Consider the following 21,064-nt stretch of genomic DNA (forward strand, 5'->3'; position numbering starts at 1 on the left):
ATGTGACAGAAAGATGACAGACAATCGTTACGCTGTGCTCTTTAAGTGCTCTCGGAACACTTTCTCTCATCCCAAGAGCGTCCCCCGGGGTGACGGATATTGGGTGGAGATGGAGCCGTGGAGCCTTGCGTCCGGCCTCTCCCGGATTACTCTCGCGTTAGTGACCCCTCCCGAGGGCTTCTCTGGTGCTGCGCTAAGCCGTATAGCTACCCACACTACTGTGCATTCCCCCCAGTGCATCTGCAGGTACACATTTAGGACAGACGCGGGAAGATTGTTTTTAGGGATATCGCTTCTCGCTGGCTGGTTTTAAATTGGCGATGACAGATCTCCCGCACTGGTGCAGGCAAGAGGAAACATCGTCGGGATGGGGGGCATGACCATGCAGCCACCGGGGCCAGACACAGCGGAGATTATTGTAATGTCCAATAACATTTCATGTAATTCTTTAAGAGCGCATCTTAAAAGGATATTTTTGAAGCAGCGATCAGGTTTTTTTTTTCCCCCAAGCATGACCTATTTTTAAATCTTTTTGTTAAATCCTTTTTTCCCAGAAAGTGTAATGCATTACTACAACAGAGAGGATTTGCATCGCCTGGGTTCCACGTTATGGAAGGGATCAGCTGGAAGTGACAGAAAGAATGACAAACGGCAGGGCAGCGTCTATTGTTTGACCCGTTCATCCCTATTGATCGCCGCTATAAAATGGTTAAGCCGGGTCTCTGTCAGAATAAAAGCACATTTTAATGGGGACTGAATGGGGGGGAAATTGTTCTTTGAAAAAGGGGTTGGCTGTAGGCTGAACTGACTCTTGGACTTTTCTGAGAGAACTCATCTTATAATGAATGTGCTGGACAGTTCTATTCAGGAGGCATTGAAACTGAAAGCGGACGCACCAAGAATTCATATGTCTGCCTTGTAACAGTCCTTGGCTGCAGGCTTCACACATCCAACTGAACATTTTCCCTGGGGTTCATTTAGAAATACTCAGACATTTTATTTTTGCCAGAAAAAAACTTCTGATTTATTTTTAAATTTCACACTGGATCTTCACGGTAATTGTAAGGCAAGCCTGGAAAATATACAATGTCCTTGTGAAAATACTCTGCAGCCAGTCCGCGATGATTGATTGATTGATGCTGCTTGTTTTTTGATAAGCCAGCCTCAGAGACCAGCCTCAGATGCCCTTAAGAAAGTTGGTCAGGTGCTCTGTGGGCGGTACTGCAGATAGGCCCGGCAGGAATGGGTGCTGAGAGCAGCTGCTGCCTCTGCCTCGAGCAGGGCTGGGGGAAGGAGGGGCACAGTGCATTAATAGACTCATTACCGAGGAGATCACTGGCTGAGGGTGAGTCACAGCCCACAAGCATCCCCGACTGCGCTTATTTTTACACCTCTCACAATGAGATGAAAATAGCCCTCAAATGTGCGCAGTTGTCCCGCCGGCTGGAGACGCGCTGTAAATAAGCATCGCAGAACACTGGAGCCAACGCCTGCTGCTCCTCAAACCTCGCAGAGTGTCTCCCTCTCCCATTTTTCATGCAAATGGGGTGATGTCTGCCACGCTAACGAGTGGCTCAAATATATAGAGTCATAACAGAACTGTCTGCATACATCAGGTAGTGCTGAAATGCTGACAAGGGCAGATTTACAGTGTGGTTAGCTGTTTGCACATGTATGCCATGTATGAGGAGATTAACTGTCCCCCTCCCCCCCTGGTCCTTTTCATGCGCAGACTAAACCGGTCGCATTTGCCGTTCGCACAAATGTCAGCTACAGCGCCACTCACGACGATGACGTCCCTGTGCCAGGCATGGCTATTTCCTTTGAAGCTAAAGACTTCCTTCATGTCAAGGAGGTGAGTAGCGTGGCACCCAGCAGGGATCTTTCATTGAAACAGGGAAGACACTAATCCAAGTAATCCAGTAGTGTTCAGTAGTAATTTGGAGGTACAGTCTTTGTTATACTTTGCTAGCAGACTGTGTGTGGCATTGCACAAGAAGTGCCCAGTTGGTGTCTCTAACCCACCCACTAATCTTAACACGTACACCCTTGCAGTTGTCCGCACGGAACCTCAGTTGACTTTGCTCAAAGCCGTGCTGTCGTGTGCTCTTCTCTCCACTCCATTAGAAATTTAATAATGACTGGTGGATAGGGCGGCTGGTGAAGGAAGGCTGTGAAATCGGCTTCATTCCCAGCCCTGTGAAGCTAGAAAACACACGCATCCACCAGGAGCAGCGAGCCAAGCAGGGCAAGTTCCACTCCAGGTACGAGGCACCTGCTGCGCTACTCTGGGTAAAGGGATGCGCAGATTAAGGCAACACTGCTTATCTGTCACAAGGACTCTTTGACCCACAGGATCATACTGCCAAACCCCACTCTGATGCTGTTTAACAGATATGAAGTGGAACTCATTTCCTTCGTAGTCTTTACTGGGTTGTACCTGTTTGCGTGTGACGTTAAAGAAACTACATTCCAAAGCATTCCAAATTGCATCAGTGTGCACATTAGCACATTAAAAGCCATAAAATAAAAAAAAAGAAATTTTCTCATCCCTTAATTGGTAATAACAGTGATATGAGTCATTTTAATATCTTTTGAAATGAATGAAAATACCCTTTTTTTGTGTTTTTGGTCTTGTAATTAGTTTTATGGGTTAATTATGCAAGTCATGCTTTCCTGTTTTTCAGTAAATCTGGAGCAAATTCATCCACCAGTTTAGGTGAAGTGGTTCCTAATTCAAGGAAATCAACTCCTCCTTCCTCTGGTAAGTTGCAGTGGGAGGGGTTTTTTATTTATATTTAGTGGATTCCACTGGGTACATGACATTACTGTCGGAGTCAGTCCTGCTAAGCGTATTGCAAGAGACCTGGTTTTTTTACAGTCAAGGTTGCATAGTTACGGCTACATAAATTTGGGGCTTTCAAGAAGAGGCCCTTAAACAAAATGAGGGAAGTCAACGAATAAACCAGGAAAAAAGAAGAGCAAGTTTTGACTCAAGAAGAGCCTGGCCAGATTTGCTTTTTCCTATTTTAGTAGAGACCATCCTCCTAACACTTTTCCTCTGTGGTACTCTCATCATTCAGATTAGCACAAACCCTGGTCCACCAGCCTTTATGCCGAGGGGGGTCAGTGGCAGGTGGAGCATGATCAAAACGCGTACTCTCTGAAGCGCATGTACTCTCAGAGTATACGGCACAAGCATCACACTCGCTGGAGGGGCCAATTAGCCAGCCCTTGACAGAAGGCACACTGTTCCTCTGACGTTCAGTGGGTGTTACCTGACACATTGTGCTAATCATCACATGCCCATATTAAGAAAAGTAGTACGCTTCAGATTTATTGTATTGTAATCAAGCACAGAGTGAGCACAGAGTCTGGGCTTTGTGTGATTAGTGTGTGTTTGCGATGGTGAGGTTTATTACCTTGCATAATCACGCTGCAGGGGAGATGTTATTGTGTTTAACATGATCTGAGTGAGGCCAAATCTGCAATTTGGTTATCGTTTTTAAAAACGAAAATCGTTTTTAACTATTATCATCGCACTCTCGGCTCCTCTGACCTGAAGTGACCTCTGCCTTTGTGTCAAGCTGCTACAATGGTGTGACCAAAATTACTGTTTTTTTAGCTTACATAAAAGCAGCTCACGTAGCTAACCGTCTAGAACATAGCCGTCCCATAGCACTCTCTGAGTCTTCCTGTCAGGAAGTGACAGTTTCTGTGAAAGGTGAAAAACCCTCAACCTTGTGGCTTCATCCCCTTGACTTTTCCATGAGAGCTGCATCGTACTGATGTTGCGTTCAGCGTCAAGCGGGAACTTTAACCGGTGATGCTGCCGAGGGCTCCTGAGCTCAGAAGACAGCTATTCCTTCCCACAAGGAGGTTCGGTTTAACAGACCTGCTGCAGATCAGACAGTCAGGCAAGCCTGATGACCAGTTGGCAAATAACCTTGGCCACCAGCTACATCACAGGCAATATTGAGGAGGAGTGGAGATGGGAGAGGCAATTACAGCTCTTACATGGTCGATTGGTGACCTTGGCTTTTACGTTCCGCATTTGATTGGATAGCCAGAAATGATGGAGGGGCGTGAACAGGCCAGCAAAAGCCATCCCCTTTGGTTGCCAATGGTATCAATGTCTATAACCACAACAGTTTACTTTTGCTTTGTTTTTGTTTGGTTTTGTTTGTTTGTTATTAGTCTGCTGGCATGTGACTGGGTTTGGTGCCTTTAACATATCTGTTGTGTGCAGTGATCCCGTTGTGCGATACTGTGAGCATCGTGATACTGATTTGCTGTTTTGTTTAACTAGTGAGTGTTTGGTGTTTGCAAAGGTGAGCTGGGGCTAGGTCTGAAGGCATAAAATTTTCTCCCTGCCAGTTTGTAACTTAAAACTCTTAAAAGTTTATTTTAACTTGAAAACACAAGCAAAACATGAACCTTGAAAAAACCTTGAAAAAAACATTACATTACAAAACTCTTCATTGCTGCTCTCTTAATATATGTAATGGTATCCATACATTTGATTGTGTATTGTAAAATTCCAATATTTTACAATACTGTATACGCATTATATAGATCAATGTAGCATTTGATGCATATGTAGTTTATGACGTATATCTGAAAAGATGTTAAAATTCCCTTGTTTAGTATGATACAGTTTATAAACATATGCAGTGTTTTCACTGTTGTGTTCTTTAATTCCAGTCAAACTATTTCAGCTCACTTTTTCTCCTTATGACATTTTATTTTTTGACAATTTAATTTCTGTGTGTAATAACAAGTGTTTCTGTTACAGTGCTGTTTTATTGCTGTTGTCCTTGTTTGCGGTTGGTTGACAGTGCCGGCCTGTGTGTAATGGTTGACCTGTCTGTCTGTGCGTAGCGATTGATATAGATGCCACTGGTTTAGACCCTGAGGACAATGAGCTTCCGGTCAACCACCGCTCCCCTAAAGCCAGCCCAAACACTGTCATGTCTCCCGTAGCAAAAGAGAAACGAATGCCCTTCTTTAAGAAGGTAACGGTCGCGCCAGCGCCCGCCTCTGTGTCCCGCCCGCACGGCTCCCCCTGCCTGTGGCTGCCTGGCATCGCTCGCGTCGCTCTGTCTGTCCTCTGTGTCCTGTGGGAAGGCCATTAACATGCATGCCTTTACTCAATCTCTCTCTCTCTCCTCTTCCATCTCGCCATAGCTAAGCAGAAGCAGAAGTCGGTAAGTCGGTGTGTCCTTCCTCCACCCCTCCTCCTCCCCCTCTCCGGCTCGAGAGGGGACCTTCTGTGATTTGACAGTGACAGTTTTTCTCTCCTCCTGTCCATGTCTGTGTCATTGATTCCTTGTGTTTTCCCTGTGTGTGGTGACTCTCACAAGAATGGGAGCTCACAGTACCTCACCGTGCAAAGGGCGGAATGGTCGACGCATAGTGTTCAGTATTTAACCTGAACCTGAACATGGTCCCATCACTGCTAACACCACAGAAACCTCTGTGATGCTACCACCCTTTATTTCCCAGAGTTCTCAGCAAATGCATTAGCAATCTATCTGAGTACAAGGACAAGGTCGATGTAATAAATCACTGAAGAGTTCATTTGGTCATAAATATTACAAAATAACTTGCATTAATACGAGCAAAAAACATCTCACACAAAGCCCTGCACCATCTCCGTTCTGAGCTCCTCTGTAGCAGCGAAAATCCCATGAGTGCTTTTTTGGCATAATTGCAAGGACATTTGATACTATGTATTTGGGGCTCGCACACACTGTGTGCTGGGCTCTGTGTACTTCTGTCTTGTCTCTGGGCATCTAGAGATAGGGTTGGAAAAGCTCTTAGACCCAAATGAAACGTTTTGGAGGTCCCAGTGGTTTCTGCTTGTTTTTGTCTCGCCTTTTAGGATAATAATAATAATAGAAAAACACACTAACATCAATACTAAAAAGTCTCATTGGTGCCAGCCAGCAGCGGGGAATTTTACAGTGTTTTCCAGCATATTGATATAACATGATACCCCAAGAGAGCACCAGCACCAGATGGAATCAGTTGAATAAAAAATAAAAATATAATAGAGAACGAGAGAGAGAAAGAGAGAGAGAAAACAGCCATCTACTCATCCTACTTTCATTACAGCTAGTAGTAGCCCTGTGATCAGAGGCTGCCACTTTCATGGAAAGAGTGGTTCCACTTTTATAAACAGGAGAGTTATTTTATTCCTTTAAAATTGTGCTTCCCTGGCTCTAGCAGAGGAGACATGCTATCACACAGCCCAGAGTCTCTCTGAGTGTGACAGATGGATGAATGCACAACAAGTCCAGTGAACTTTTTTTTAGGTTGTTAGGAATGTTAGGGTTGGTGGGGTACGGTACTGTGAGCTTCCTCCCTGTTGCTTTTGAATGTGATCTGTTTCTGTGCCGTCTGCTTTTTATCAATGTCTTAACCTGTAAATTTTGATGGTGTTGTGTGTACTGGATTAACCAGTGTTCAGTTTGGTTACCTAACATCTGTACAATGAAAGAGACATTCCCCTGGCATTCCCAAAATTGATTGCAAGCAGATTTCGTTTTCACTCAGTATGTATTATGGTCATGCAGTCCTTTAATTCTGGCCATATTTGATTCATTATCAGCAATCAGGAAATATGACAGAATTAATGGGGCATTTGGTCTGGTTTGGTTTACGGCTCAAGTCTATGTCAGTGTAGCATGCATGTGGTTTAGAGTATAATGTAGACGCTAACTGCACTGAGTAAAAACTGGGACACACGGACGGGATGTCTGATTCATTGTTTGCAATGAGTAATGACTGAAAGTTAACAGGTTGACGTTTCTACCCCGACTCGAGCATCTGCATTCTTTAAGCAGTAGCTTTTAAGATGACACAAAGCCACGTTTCCCAATCTGCAGACGGAACATATTCCCCCATATGACGTTGTGCCTTCCATGAGACCTGTGGTTCTGGTGGGGCCCTCACTGAAGGGCTACGAGGTAAGAGTCTGTTAGCAGTCGTTCCTCCGCGAATCACTAGGCCTTTGCTGAGTTAACCTGACAACGTTAAATCCCATGCATATTTGATGCCAGCCTGCCAATGTCACTTTGCATTAGTGCAGGAGGCAGAAGTTCTGCATCTGTACCCAGCGTCAGGACCCTTAACTGGGGGAAGATCAAAGCTGCTTTTTTTACCAGTAGAGAATGCTTCACAGATACCAGGCAGAAATTAAAACAATTACTCTGTCTTGCATAAACAACCACCTGATTAAGCACTTAGTGACATGTACTGTCTTTATCCCAGAAATTTAGTACCCTTAATCTGATTGCGATTCTGGTACAATGAAAGCGTGTTTACTAATGGCCGTTTTCATTTAGTACAATTTTGTCTTTTCTCTCAGGTGACAGACATGATGCAGAAAGCGCTCTTTGACTTCTTGAAACACAGATTTGAAGGGAGGTGAGTTCCTGCTGGTATTTTTCACCGGTAGTTGACTGTTTACTCTCACCTGGGAGGGAATATTTCTGCATTGCCCATCTTTTACATCGACCTCCTCATGTGTTGATGCTTTACATCAATGATGCCAGCTGATGATTTCATTCCTTGTGCAGCTCACCTGTAACATAATTTAGATTGACCTCTATAAAGTGGGCAGCATTGTGAGGAGTGGTATTTTATATTCCCTGGAGGTATATCCGCATGCAATGCAGCCCATTTTCAGTGCATTGTTCAAGAGCATCTTATTTCCTTAATAGTTGTAACTGCTAAATCGGCAAGCTAAATTCAATGGGTTCTGTGGTTCTTGAAAATTACAATGTGGATGTTACAAATGAATGACTCAGGACACAGATGAATAATCTCGATAACACTTAGACATATCCTTTTATATCAACTGTATTTTAGAGATTTGCTTTGTAACTTAAGTGTAAGCTTTTTGGCATTAAATGGTGTGAGTTATTTAGGTGTGAGTTCTGCTGAATTTTGCTTTTGTATTTCGACAAAACAGGCACAGTAGGAGTTCTGTTACACATCTTTCACAACAATCAACTGTTTCTCTCTCTTTGCAGAATATCGATCACGCGGGTCACAGCCGACATCTCACTTGCCAAACGCTCAGTATTGAACAACCCCAGTAAACACGCCATCATCGAGCGCTCCAACACACGCTCCAATCTGGGTAAAGACCAGCTCGCTTCTCTCCTTCGGCTCTGTGGCAAACTTCTGTTAGGGAATGGGCAATCATTTCTGCTGTTTCTGCAGTGGGAAATATTATTTCTGTGAACTGCAGAATGCTAGTCTTAAGGTCTGTGATAAGGAGCTTTGTCAAGGATGGGAAAGTTACTGGAAGGAAAAATAGTGCCTTTTGTCTGTTTACATAATGAGGAGCTGTGGGCACGCCTGAAAGGGCCTTGAGACAGTGATGTTTCATTTTTAATTTCTGGCCTTTCCAGGTGCACAATTTCCTTTTATTTTCTTCCTTTTCCTTTTCTCTAAGACAACATTGTAAACTACTTTGTTGAGAGCCGACTTGTGTGGTGTGGATGTGTTCCTGAGCGTTTGTAAAATAAATTTGGAACTCAGGGGTCTGACAGTTTGTTCTCAGAGGAGTGCCTGCTTCACCATACAGCCTGATGGTGAAACAAACTTAGATGTGGCCTTTTGTCTTCCTGTGATGTTGAACGCTGCTGCCGTCATTGGCAGTGGCATTCAGTTGTTTTGGTAGGAGGTTATGGTTGTGTCGTTTTTTGTTAGTGTTGCACATTTTGAGAGCTATGTGTCTGGTTTAGGTCATAGACTGGCAACAGTAGTTAGGTGAGAGATTCAGATAATCACATGCAGTAGTTTACCCGTTTTAGTAAAGCAGCTGCTACAAACATGTCTTTCAAGACGTCAGTGACCATGGATGTTGACGCTGCTGTCATACATATACGTGACATCTGACAGCGGCTGTGGCCGCACAGGGGGACCTTCCCACAATGCTGTGCACACATCAAACCCGCCACCGGCACGTCCTCTCTCTCTGACTGCTGGCCCTGCGGCTGGCTCCCAGGGCGCTCCCCCTGTTCTGTGGGAAATTCCAGGACATGTTTGCGATGGGGAGTGGAAGTGGCTCCCGCGCTGACCTGAGAGCATGAAGGAATGCACAGCCAGACAGGCAGGACATGAGGGTCACGTCAGCCGCAACCAAACGGACGTCAGCGGGGGGCTCTGCTCCGGGCCGGGACAGGGGAGGCGCTGCCCGGCCCAGAGATGGCACTTGTAAAACAAGCCCGCGTTTCCTCTTTTCTCACTCAGAATGCATACCCATATGGAAATGAAAGATACTGTAACATGTTTAGAAGTATGTTGTTCAGCTCAAGAATCTATGAATAGTTTCCAAGAATAGCCCAAGAAGATATGAAAAGTGTATAAATATATATGTAAATTTCATATCTAAATATATGAAAAGTTCAAAATATACAAATCTGTCTCTGTAATATATTTCAATATACCGAAACACCAATAATTTACATATTTTAAATGTATTGATTTAGCTAAAAATATATGTTCTCTAAAATATATTTTCAATATATAATTTTTTTGTATGGGTACACAAAATGTTTCAGACATCGAGGCCATGATATAGACCCTTTCTTTCCTAGCAGATGTGCCTGACTCCACACCCCATGGATGCGTCGATGATCAGTTGTATTGTTTTTTGAGGTGCCTGCAGATATTTCGCCTCTTCTTAGTGTCATTCTGTATTGAAACTGAATTTAATTTGATCTTGTTCCGTTCCCTGCAGATTTCTGCAGCTGTAGAGCTAAATGTGGTGCTTTTATGCATGACACCACTTGCACTTTGTCAAGTAATGGAAAACAAGGAGGCGAATGGGTGGCATCTCATCGTGTTGCTGTGCATCCTGTTTCTTAGTGTACAGTTCCTGTTTTTTACCGCTTTTTGCTGAAATTCATCTCTTACATAAGAGAATCCGATTTTGCTTTTTTTTTGCTCTCATATCATCCCTCCCTTTCCAAACCATGCGGGGACTTACGGTGTGTCTGTATGGCTTGTCCTTCTGTGCCCATTGTGTGCTAAGAGGCCATAGCTATTTACAGATTAAAGGCAAAGATTAAAAGGATTTATAATGACCACTTTAATGAACTATATGGCTATTGGGAAACAGAGACTTGCTTTGGCTTCTGGCGTGTTTGTCGGAAGAAAACAATAAGCGTATCAGATTACAGCCCCCCTTTTGATTTTCGACGGGGTTGATTCATGAGCTGCGATTAAAACCAAAATGGATTCCTGAATAGTAACCTCACAGCTCACCGCAGCCAAACAAAACAGGGAGGCAGTAATCTCCGGCTCAGTCGTTCTGCGCCGTGCAAAGCTGAACTCTTGACATGCTGTTTAGTGCAGCTGTCGCAAGTTAAACTGTGCGCCAGAGCACAGGCAGAGCAGGCGATCGCTCTAGCCCCTGCTCATCTTTAAACATAAATAAGGTGAAGCACTGCCAGAGGCACTGGGGAAACTTATCTCACTGTGCAACCGCTGTGGTAGGAGGTCATGTTTGGTCACAGTCCATTTAGTTACTTTGCATATTCTGTGATGCATTTGCATTTGGCTGCGGTCATAGATTAGCTGCTGTAAAGCTGACTTAAAGCAATTATGTGACTGATTACAGCAATCGTACTCAGTAGAATTTGCCATTTTAGGTAAAGCATCTCGTACATAAATGTCATGTAACACTACAGTAAGTAGCGAATTGTCTTACTCCATTAGAATCCTCCGACACATTTCTCAGAGGGCACATGCATGAAAGGGAGGTGTACAGCATATTAAAAGTCAGCTCAAGAAATGGCCTCCAGGCTTTCTGACATCTGTATTGATTTTATCTGATATTCTGAACAAACGCCCAACCTATTAACGCGTATGATATTCTCTTCAGATCTCCTTTACAGGTTGTTGTGAACCTGCATTTTCTCAATCTGCAGGAACAGAAAAGTATACACATTTGTGCTTTTGTGGTGGGTTAGCTAAATAAAGTAAGAAATGTTTACTGAGAGACAGGTGTGGGTTATGCTTCTGTAAGGAAACTGTAAGGAAACTCAATAAATTCAATAAGATTCAGTGTGACCAATTTCCAGTGACGCACACGGTCTAGGTACGCCCCCCCCCCCCCCCCCCACCCCAATTCTCTGTACATGACTCAGTGCTAGGAAAGATGTTGCAACAAGGCTTGAACGTCACACCCCAGCACCATCCTTCAGACTCCAGCCACCAGAGCATGTGAAGCTGTGCCAAAAGCTATGCAGAGCTTTCGGGCATGTGAAGGCCTGTGTCACAGTTCCTTTCAGGGCTCCGTTTCACCTAATGCATATCCTCCTTTGGCTTAAATGGTCACACGCAATCTCTGACTGAGACAGCGCATTCGTGAGATGAAGTGTTGGAGGGTCTTCTGGACGAGAGATGCAGCTTGGCCCAAGTTTTAGCGCCAGTAACACTTGAGGATTTATGCTTGGAATGCAACCGTTTGCTCATTTAATGGATGTCTCCTACAGCCCTTCTGTGCTGTGAAATTTCTGATATAAATCCTCTCTTGACATAACAGAAGACCAGTCACCAAGGCCCAGACGAAGCCTTAACTGCTATGAACTTTGCCCTTAACCTTGCGTAGCAAATTTAAATATTATTTTAAATGTTATGTTTTGTTTTACAAGATACTGAGTTGGCAGTTGCTGTATAATATTAGAGCATAAGCTGAAATATTATAAATATGGTTTGGAATGGTGCTAGGTACAAGATGTAGGATACGTCCAGGTTCTGGGAACCCAAGTCTAAACAAGCAGGTTTCCCGTCACCACCTTTTACATGGACAGAATGGCGGAAAATAGCTGTCATACAAATTTAAGCGTGCAAAGTTGACATTTGAGATCTATTTAGCCTTTCCAAGTCCTTGTAGTCCCAACAAAATCCTGTTTGAGAGCAGATTTTTTGGCCCCACCAAAGGCAGCAGATTAGCTGTGGGGTGTAAGAGATGAACAGGCTGGCAAGTTCAGCTGCTGTCGCCCTTGGGGACAAATAAAAATGTATTCACTGATTTGCACCGGGACGGGCGAGTCCACACCCTGTATACCGTACATCACTGACACCTATGATATGCCCATGTACAGTAACATGAGGATCCCCCTCACTGTCTGTCCCACAGCGGAAGTCCAGAGTGAAATCGAGCGGATATTTGAGTTGGCGCGGACCCTACAGCTTGTGGTGCTGGACGCCGACACCATCAATCACCCGGCCCAGCTGGGGAAGACCTCCTTGGCGCCCATCATCGTCTACGTGAAGATCTCATCTCCCAAGGTGAGGCCCAGCAGCACAGGATGAAAGACACCTCCACAGAGTGCTCGGATACTGTCAACTGTGTTTTCCTTTGTTTTTTTGCTCCCTTCTTCTGTATTGTACTTGTTCATCTGTGGAACCATTTTAAAGGTTTACGTGTCCCTTTGGGTAGATGCAGGGGTGATATCAGCTCTTTGATTAGGTAATGGAGAGCTCTGCTCGAGCTGCACAGTGATAGGGACATGGGATGCGCTAGTTTATGGATGCAGGTTGTCACAGATCATATTGCTTTTATATTAAATGAGGCCTGCTGCTCTCAGGATGAGTGATGCCCGTCACCTGCAAAGAGGCAGTGCATCGTGTCTGGGGGGGAGAGCATGATGTGTTTGGAACCTGAGGTGTGACCGATGTATCCCTGTGACCTTCCGCCGGGAGTAAATCATGGTGTCGTGATTCAGAGATCGATGAAAAGGGCTCCAGCCCTGAGGTTACAGAAAGAGAGAAAAGAGCAAGTGATAGCGAGGATGGAATACGGACAAGACATGAAATACAGCTCAGAGAGCGTGCAGTGCAGCAGGTGGCCCTCCACTTCCTGCTGGATCTCTGCCCCCTCTTCCTCCCCTCTTTGCTGTGACAAACACACTCAGGAGGACATTCAAGCTAGCTGCCACGGTTCTTAACTCAGTCCTTAACTGCAGCTTATGAATCTAAGTCTTACTATGTTTCTTTCACTTGTCAATGGCAGTGACTGCTGGTAGAAATGCAAGAATATTAAAAAGCGTACCATTTACTTTCATTTGCTGTGTCAAAGTGTAGGGTACAGGCTGAATCCCCCATGACCTTATCGTTGATATACAGGAAAAGGGTCAACCCTTTTTTGACCCCGGTCCCCCAAACAGAATAACATTGCCCTCATAAATCCTGCTAAGATCTGTACTATTGCTGGAGGTTTTGATACGTAGAAAAAATGAATGAATATGAAGCAAATGCGTGTCCCTATTATGTACTTTTCAATTAAACCCTTGTAGCACAAACAGTTGCATCTGGATGCAGATGCTAAGTTCTCTGAACTCACACTTCCTCCAGCAGTCCTGCTGTTGTTTGAAATAATCACACTCACAGCAGTCCTCCCTCTCCGGCAGCTGCAGCCTGAAAGGAAATCAGGGCTCACAGATTTCATCCTAGCGGCAGCTCACACAAAACTGCTTTTTCATCGTCACTTCATTCTGAATGAGTTTTCCAATGTAAAACAATGCCACAGGAGGTATGGGAACAGTACCTTGTTGCAGTTCAAGCTCAGGGTCGGTGATCAGACTGTTGTGCTCTTAATTTCAGTGTGGGGCTATGTTGTAACCTTGAACAAGGTACTCCGCCAAGGATCGTCATTAAAAAGCCTGCCGCACAGTAGGGGGTAGAGAATCCATGAGTCACTTTGGTTGAAAACAGCAAGGAGACAATGCATTATTATAATAATGCATGCGGTGACTTTGAGTGCAGTAAATGGCCTTCATTGACTCCGCTACCACTCTAATGCGCTCTCTCCCTCTCCCTCTCCCTCCCTCCCTTCCTCTCTCTCTCCATTGTTCTAGGTCTTACAGAGGTTGATAAAGTCGAGAGGGAAGTCCCAGGCCAAGCACTTAAATGTCCAGATGGTAGCGGCCGACAAACTGGCACAGTGCCCTCCCGTGAGTACCGCCGAGATCGCCGCTGCAGTTAACAATCAAGAGCAATTACACAAGAGCCGCACTGCCACAGATAACCCACCTTTACCCTTTGGCCTCAGGACATGCCATTACAAAACACTCATAAGTGCCCATAAGTCATTTTCTGTTGCCAGGAAAAAAAACTGAAATGCACTTAAAACATTACGAATGATACTCTGTGGACAAGTTGCAGATTTACCATACATTTTGTGAGGTACCTAAGGGAATAGTGTACATTCTAGTGCTTCGTACTACCATTAAGTAACAGAAGGCAGCAGAATTAAATAGTTTTGGTTGTGAAATATGAAAGTGAAAATAATTGCTGTCATTTCTGTCAGGTCTGTGTGATGCACTCTCTGCTCATTGCGTGCAAGCTATGTTCGAATGAGCATTAGAGTGAACCTCAACCTAGGTGACAGGCTTCACCTGCTGCCTAAAAACATGCCAAAACTCGAGGGATTTAACCACTTGAAATTCCTGCAAAACTAATCTGATGTGATATTAAGCGGGTCACCTTGTTTTTCTAATTGACATATTTTCGTAAATTCTTCAACGCAAAAACTAGGTCATGATCTGTTTAAAGCAATATCATGAGATTTTTTTTTCTTACAAAAAACAGAGATGTCCTCCTTTCCAAACTTAAAGGAAAGGAATAAGACAAGTTGCTGACCTAATCCCCTTTCAGATGGACATGAAAGGGTACCTCTGGGTCCTGCTTTGAGATTGACCATATGGGTGGAATGGAACGCCTTGGATCTCACCGCTCCCCTTCTCTCGCCCCCGCTTCAGGAAATGTTTGACATCATCCTGGACGAGAACCAGCTGGAGGACGCGTGCGAGCACATGGCCGACTACCTGGAGGCCTACTGGAAGTCCACCCACCCTGCCAGCTGCAACCCGCCCAACCCGCTGCTCGCCAAGCTGGCCACCGCCACCCTGCCCTCCAGCCCCGTGCCTGTCTCCAACCTGCAGGTACAGGTGCTGACCAAGCTGAGGGCCAACGTGGGCCTCCTCCTGGGCCGGGACAGGGAGGCCAGGGAGACCGGCGAGTCTGTGGAGCTCAGCAGCCTACACAGTGCCTCCGTGTCAGGATAGACAGAAATGAGCCAGAGAGAGAGGGAAAGAGAGCCCACAAGCAGATTCATCCACAGACAGTCTGATCTTGCAGAAGCAGCACCACCTTGCAGCTTGATTGTCTGAGGGATTTGTCAAGAGGCCCTACTCTGCTCTGATACTCACAGTTTCAGTCAGCATGTTTTTGCCAGTTTGTAGTTGATGTAGTTTGACTGCGTTTTGTGTATATGATTACATTTCCCCCTTGTACTAATTACAGCACCAGTGCTGGTGCATTAACGGTTAAGTTGCCAGTTGCATGATGATTTTCTTCTATTGCTTTTGAATTCAGAACAGTTCAGTCTTGCTCTTTCATTGAGTGGAGAGTTAGACTCGGTGGGAAAGGAATATATTCTCCTTGAGGAACATATTTTGGTTAGCTAATTGATTGTTGAATTTTAGAGTGCCTTTGCATATTGATTAGACCAGAGAGTGAGAGGCTTTATGAAGGCAGGCTGATGAAGTTAAGAATGGAAGCTGAGGCAGATTGGACGGCCCTGTCATGCTTTACTGGATTGCATCCCTTAAATAAGGCTAGAATACTAAAGCAGCTCATTGGTGAGATGGAAATGAGTCTCTCCTGGCAGCGTGGTGACAGTTTCCACTGTGAAGCGGAGACAACAATCCAGTCGAGGTTTACTGTCAGCACATGTAACATATTATCTGTATACAGCTGCTCAAAGGCTAGTCTCTGTCACTTGCATGTCATCGTTCCCTCCTCTCAGATGGTTCACTCTGTTTCTGCATGCTGTGAAATGCATTTGTGATTCAGTCGTAATGTATTAACTTAGTGTACTTACTGTTACTGACAGGTTGAAATTAACATCCTATTTCAAAGTCCTTAAGGGGTATCCAAATGTACTTATTAATTTATCGGTGTGTATCAAAGAAGCTCATTGAACCAGAAATGAGCTGCACCATTACCGTTTGTGTAGGACTTATTCAAATTGTAAGATTGTAGGCCATGAAATATTCTGGCTGTTACAGACCAAGCAATTGAACTGCCATGTAATTAGGCCCATTCTTTTCAGTGATGGAAATTTAAACAAGAGCAATTTGCCTATAGCCAAATACTTTGATCCTAGTCTTGCTGTGTGTGTGTAGGTACCACTTACGTTTACTCACAGGACAACACAACCATATTTCATCGTTGTGGCAAATGATCTCTCTTAAATTGAAAAGATACAAATGTGCTTTATTAAAATCCATTTATGACTTTTTTGCCAAGTGCAAGAGGTTTTGTGGAGACAGACCACATCCAAAAGGTATCAGCTGCCATTAAGTCTTAGCAGTACAGCCAAAGGAAAGAGTACCTCAAAATATCCAGTAATTTTTTATGCCGATGACATTTTTCAAAGTTAATTGAATCTCCCTCTCCTCTCCTCTCTAATTCATTAAATTGCCTGTTGTCCAGCGAGATGCAGGGTGCTGTCAGACTCTTCATCCTGCACTGATATGGCCTGGAGCCCTGAAGGGTAGATGAGTTATCCAATCAGCTCTTAGTGATAGAAATGGTTATAGCACTATTCCTTGGCCAGAGAGCACATTTCACTGAAAAGTACAGCACATCCGCGCGCGCGCGTGTGTGTGTGTGTGTGTGTGTGTGTGTTTGGCCTGATTCCTTCCTGAAATGTGCAGTGCAGTGGCTTGAGGGGGTTGCATTGAGGTGCAGTACCTGTGCCTGTAGTCATTTGCCATGTGTTTCATTTATATCTTTTGCTATTTTTATTTCTTCCTCCTTCCCCCTCGATTATCCCCCTCACCCCTTGGGAAATGTAACAAGACGGAAAATTCTGTTGATTGAGATAGCAATACCACCGGTGAGTCCGCGACACACAGTAGCGAGCAGTGTGCCTTTTTGCTCCTAGGACAACAGAGTTGCTTGTAGCAGTGGTGTTTCTCGTTGATATTCAGTAGGGTATCAGCGCTGGTCCTGGAGGCTCTGTTATTCATTATCAAAAGGCAATTCAGCTCTAGCTAAATGGCAGCTGAAATACACTAGAAAAAAAGCCTCTAATAAAGGATTGGAACAAGAGTCAGGTGGAACCGAAACCAGGACACCGCGATCCTCCAGGACCACAGTCAGCCTTTAGTGGTTGATATTGTACCGTCGACACTTGAGTGTGCATGTGAGAATGCGCGTGGTGTGTGTGTGTCTCTGTGTGTGAGTGTGCCTCTAACTCCTACTAACACAGCGTGTGTCACTAACCCAGGGCGAGCAGAAAGGGGAGAAGCCAGCGGGAGAGAGGAAGGGTTCGCGGGACGACCATCAGCACCACCATCACCATCAGCACACGGTGGAGCAGCTGGAAGGCGAGGGCGAGGGCGAGGCGGAGGAGGAGAGGCCCCTCCGGACTGAGCCCAAGAGACACCAGCACACACACCACCGCTCCTCCTCCACCAGGACTGAGCACCACCACCACCACCACCACAGCAAGAGCAAGGGCCTGTCCCGGCAGGAGACCATGGACACGGAGACGCCCGAGAGCAGGGACTCAGCCTACATCGAGCCCCGCGAGGACCTGCTGGAGGAGGAGGAGGATGAGGAGGCGCCGGTGGTCGGGGGCGGCGGGCGGCAGCGCTACGAAGGGGCACCGCACCGGGAGCACAACCACCACCACCACCATCACCACCACCGCAGCGGGGGCGGGGAGGAGCTGCACGGGGGCCACCGCTCCAAGGAGCGCGAGCAGGACCACAACGAGCGCAACAAGCAGCGGGGCCACCACCACCACTGGCCGTCCCGCGAGCACCACCACCACTACGACAGGGACAGGGACCGGGACCGGGACAGGGACCGGGACGGGGAGGTGGCCCCCAAGAAGCGGGGCGACGCGGGCGAGTGGAACAGGGACGCCTACATTCACCAGTGACCGCGGCTCATGCCCGCGCCGCCGCTGCTGGGCGCACTGTACAGAAACCACCCTGCCCCCAAACCCCCCTCCATCCCTCGCACGTCCCTGTCGTCATGCTGCTCCGCCCCCCAACTCAGCCTGGGCCTGCTCTCCCATAACTCCCCTGGACGCGTTACCTGGTTACGCTTCTGAGGCAGCTTAACAGCTGTTGCTGCCTCAGCAATGGCGTTATTTTTAGAGGATACAACATGTATGTGTATTCATACATAGATGTTACAATGTATGTATGTACACATATGTATATTCATAAATATACATATTTTAAATCTGTGTTTAATGAGCATGGCACAACTACAGAATCCTCTGCTGTATCGAGCTGTGCTTCCTGTGATTGTTTTTTTTTTTCTTTTTTTTTTGAAGAAGTTGTTGCAATCAGACTACTGTTTAAAGATGAAAATGAGGGATGGATAACATACCATCCCATTGGGGTCAGCTTTACGAACGTTAAAGCTACATTGAAGTGATTTATGTTTAACTTTATTTAGTTTCCTGCTTGCAAACTTTTTAAAAAATTAATTTGATTAGATTTTTTTGGTCCTCTGATATGCGTGCCTCGTGTGGGGCATACTCTCGTCTTGCCTTACAAGACAACAGAATAGTAACATTATTCTCTCACCACAGAACAGTTGCATAGGTAGGCTTTGGAGACATTTTATAACATCAGCACACTTTAAATTCAGCATTTGTACTTCCCATTATTGGTTTTTAACGTGTCAAACAGGCAACAGCTATCACGATCATGTTGGATCAGACATCTCAGTAATCCAATGAATGCATTCAGTAAGATAAAATTGTGTAGGACTTAACTGAATGTGTTTGTGGTATTTCTGAAGTGAGTATGTGAAGTGACCCATTTTGCAAGGATGTCTCGGGATGAGCAGTGAACTCTTAACAATCAATCCAATCAGTTTAATATCATTCTCAATGAAATCCTCAAAACCTAATGTGCACGGTAATGAAATGGGTTAAAATGGCCAGCACTTTGTTGAGTAATGTCTTTAACCTTCATTAATGCATATTTTTTGTAAACTACAATGATCCACCGCCACTGTACAAACTAAACTGGATGTAAAGCTGAATTATTTTTATATATGTGACAGGCGAGGACAGAAAGGCACATAATCCACCCATCCCTTCTCCTTTTATAAATCCAGAATCCTAGTACTGCTTACCTGCTCACAACCTGTGTGAAGGCATGACTGTCACTTTCTAGAGAAAAAATGTTAATCTGTGCTGGGTACTGTATGCATCCATTTGTGGAAAAAAAAAATACTTTGACTTTTTTTTGTCTATACCATTTCTAAACATTTGTATATACTTCATGGTTGCCTTTGTAGAAGATCTATAGGAACTCTTGCACTGTAAAATTTTATTTATTTATTTAACTGTCCAATTAGTAGCTGTGACATACAGGTTTATTTTCGACATCATGGGCCTCGAACCGGATCGACAGTAACCATATTATGACCCATGCTCTGACCCATGTTTTGCCTGGGGCATGGCATTTGATTTCATGTGTTTCAGATGGGGGGAGCCTGCCCTCCTACGTTCATCTTAAATGAGAGCACAGCATTGGTATTTATGTTCAAATTCCTTTGGTTCAACACCCCCCCCCCCCACCCCCCCATTACAAGGTGTGTTGTTCAAATCCCCTTGTTTGGTGACTGACAGTACAAAATCTCCAGCCCCCCACCCCCACCCTAAAAACTCTTTTATTTTTAGATTCTCCAGTTTTTAGGTTCAATGTAAAATTCATAAACCTGCTACCTGGTAGCACTTCACATTTGTAAGAATGTACATTTGAATGTACATAAATGTATAAAAAAAGAGGAAAATGGGAAAAAAATAAACTTGGCAACACAGACTAATGTGGATGATTAGTGTGGTAAGAGTTTGTCTTTAACTTAATTTAGATCCATGCCTCCGGCAGCTTGTATAACTGCCGTTAGTTTCTGTATAGAAGTATGGCTCTCTGCTGAGGACCTGCTCCCAGTATCTGACTGGCACTTAACTACATTTGTCACCCGAATGACACTTGAGGTTGGGCTTGTGGTCAGAGCAGGCGGATGGGCAGTTTCCCCTTCTGTGATTGAGCACCTTGGCTCAGTGAAATGAGCGTAAGAAATCGAGAAGGCTGCTGGTCTAAAAATAGCGCCTGAAAAAAAAGAAGAGAAAAAAAAACCTCTGCCTCTGAAAATCCCAGGTGGAAGCAGTGGCCGCTTTTAGTCGCCATGACGACATGAATGACAACAGCAGTGACTGGAATGGACTAAATTTGGCTGAGAGGTACTGCTTAGTCACACGTCTGCAGGATAGCAAACACAAAGCCCCCCCCCCCCCCCCCATTGTAGTAAAAAAGAGGGGCTGTTCAACTGACCTGCCTTGATCCCCGTTTCATCCTATTTTGGGCATCGTGGGCACTAGCATCAACAAAGCAGAGATTAATTGTTGAATAACTGCGCCTACTCAAACAGATCAGGACGGATTCTGAAGAGGATCAGTGCGCTCTTTAATTTCCCCACTCTATCCAGTCTTACTCTGCTGCCATCCTGATTGATTGCGTTGTTGTTTGTCTTACGGCCTGTTTGAGTGCGTGTGGTAGTGTCTGTCGGTCTGTCCTGTTGGGTCGAGCTGCAGTGACGTGGTCAGCTGACTCTCAGGGGGACGGAAGTCTTTGGGAGCAGGAACAGGCTGACCCTGACTGATGTATACTTCTTCGCAGGGAATGTGCCAGTCTTTTTATAACATTAGAACATAAGGACCGTGGCGTTCCTTATTCTGAGTCTACCGACAGCCCCATTAATAAGAACAGTTGCATGTAGCTGGATACAGTACACTGCAGGTAAGTAGCAGAGTCCCTCTGAGAGCAGATCCTCCAAAAGTCCAAAGCCTAGGCCAGTGTTAGTCTGCAGCTGAGCTCACTGTAGACCCCATTAAGGCCAACTTGTGCAACACCATGAATAGCCTGTCTAATCGCCCACATCTTAGAAAACCAAGATTTACATCAAAAATAACCCTGGGTTTAGATTTTGCTGAGCA

The 21,064-nt window shown here is 45.1% G+C and overlaps 1 protein-coding gene across 6 annotated transcripts in view; it reads left to right on the plus strand.

Annotated features, from left to right (window-relative positions):
• Positions 1-18,241, plus strand: part of LOC118773038 (voltage-dependent L-type calcium channel subunit beta-2-like) — a 77,106-nt gene extending 58,865 nt beyond the window's left edge. For 3 of the 6 annotated variants that reach the window (XM_036521782.1, XM_036521783.1, XM_036521780.1), the window contains exons 3-13: positions 1,733-1,855; positions 2,128-2,264; positions 2,688-2,764; positions 4,882-5,015; positions 6,891-6,971; positions 7,373-7,431; positions 8,040-8,149; positions 12,164-12,315; positions 13,884-13,979; positions 14,787-14,969; positions 17,324-18,240. In XM_036521782.1, coding sequence (XP_036377675.1) covers positions 1,733-1,855; positions 2,128-2,264; positions 2,688-2,764; positions 4,882-5,015; positions 6,891-6,971; positions 7,373-7,431; positions 8,040-8,149; positions 12,164-12,315; positions 13,884-13,979; positions 14,787-14,969; positions 17,324-17,983 — 1,812 coding nt within the window. In that variant the 3' untranslated portion in view covers positions 17,984-18,240. Of the gene's footprint in view, positions 1-1,732; positions 1,856-2,127; positions 2,265-2,687; positions 2,765-4,881; positions 5,016-5,187; positions 5,208-6,890; positions 6,972-7,372; positions 7,432-8,039; positions 8,150-12,163; positions 12,316-13,883; positions 13,980-14,786; positions 14,970-17,323 lie in introns of all 6 variants that reach the window. The other 3 variants (XM_036521779.1, XM_036521781.1, XM_036521785.1) reach the window with 3 other exon arrangements.
• Positions 18,242-21,064: the final 2,823 nt, after the last annotated feature.

The sequence above is a fragment of the Megalops cyprinoides genome, chromosome 2, assembly GCF_013368585.1.
Source record: "Megalops cyprinoides isolate fMegCyp1 chromosome 2, fMegCyp1.pri, whole genome shotgun sequence".
Classification (NCBI taxonomy): domain Eukaryota; kingdom Metazoa; phylum Chordata; class Actinopteri; order Elopiformes; family Megalopidae; genus Megalops; species Megalops cyprinoides.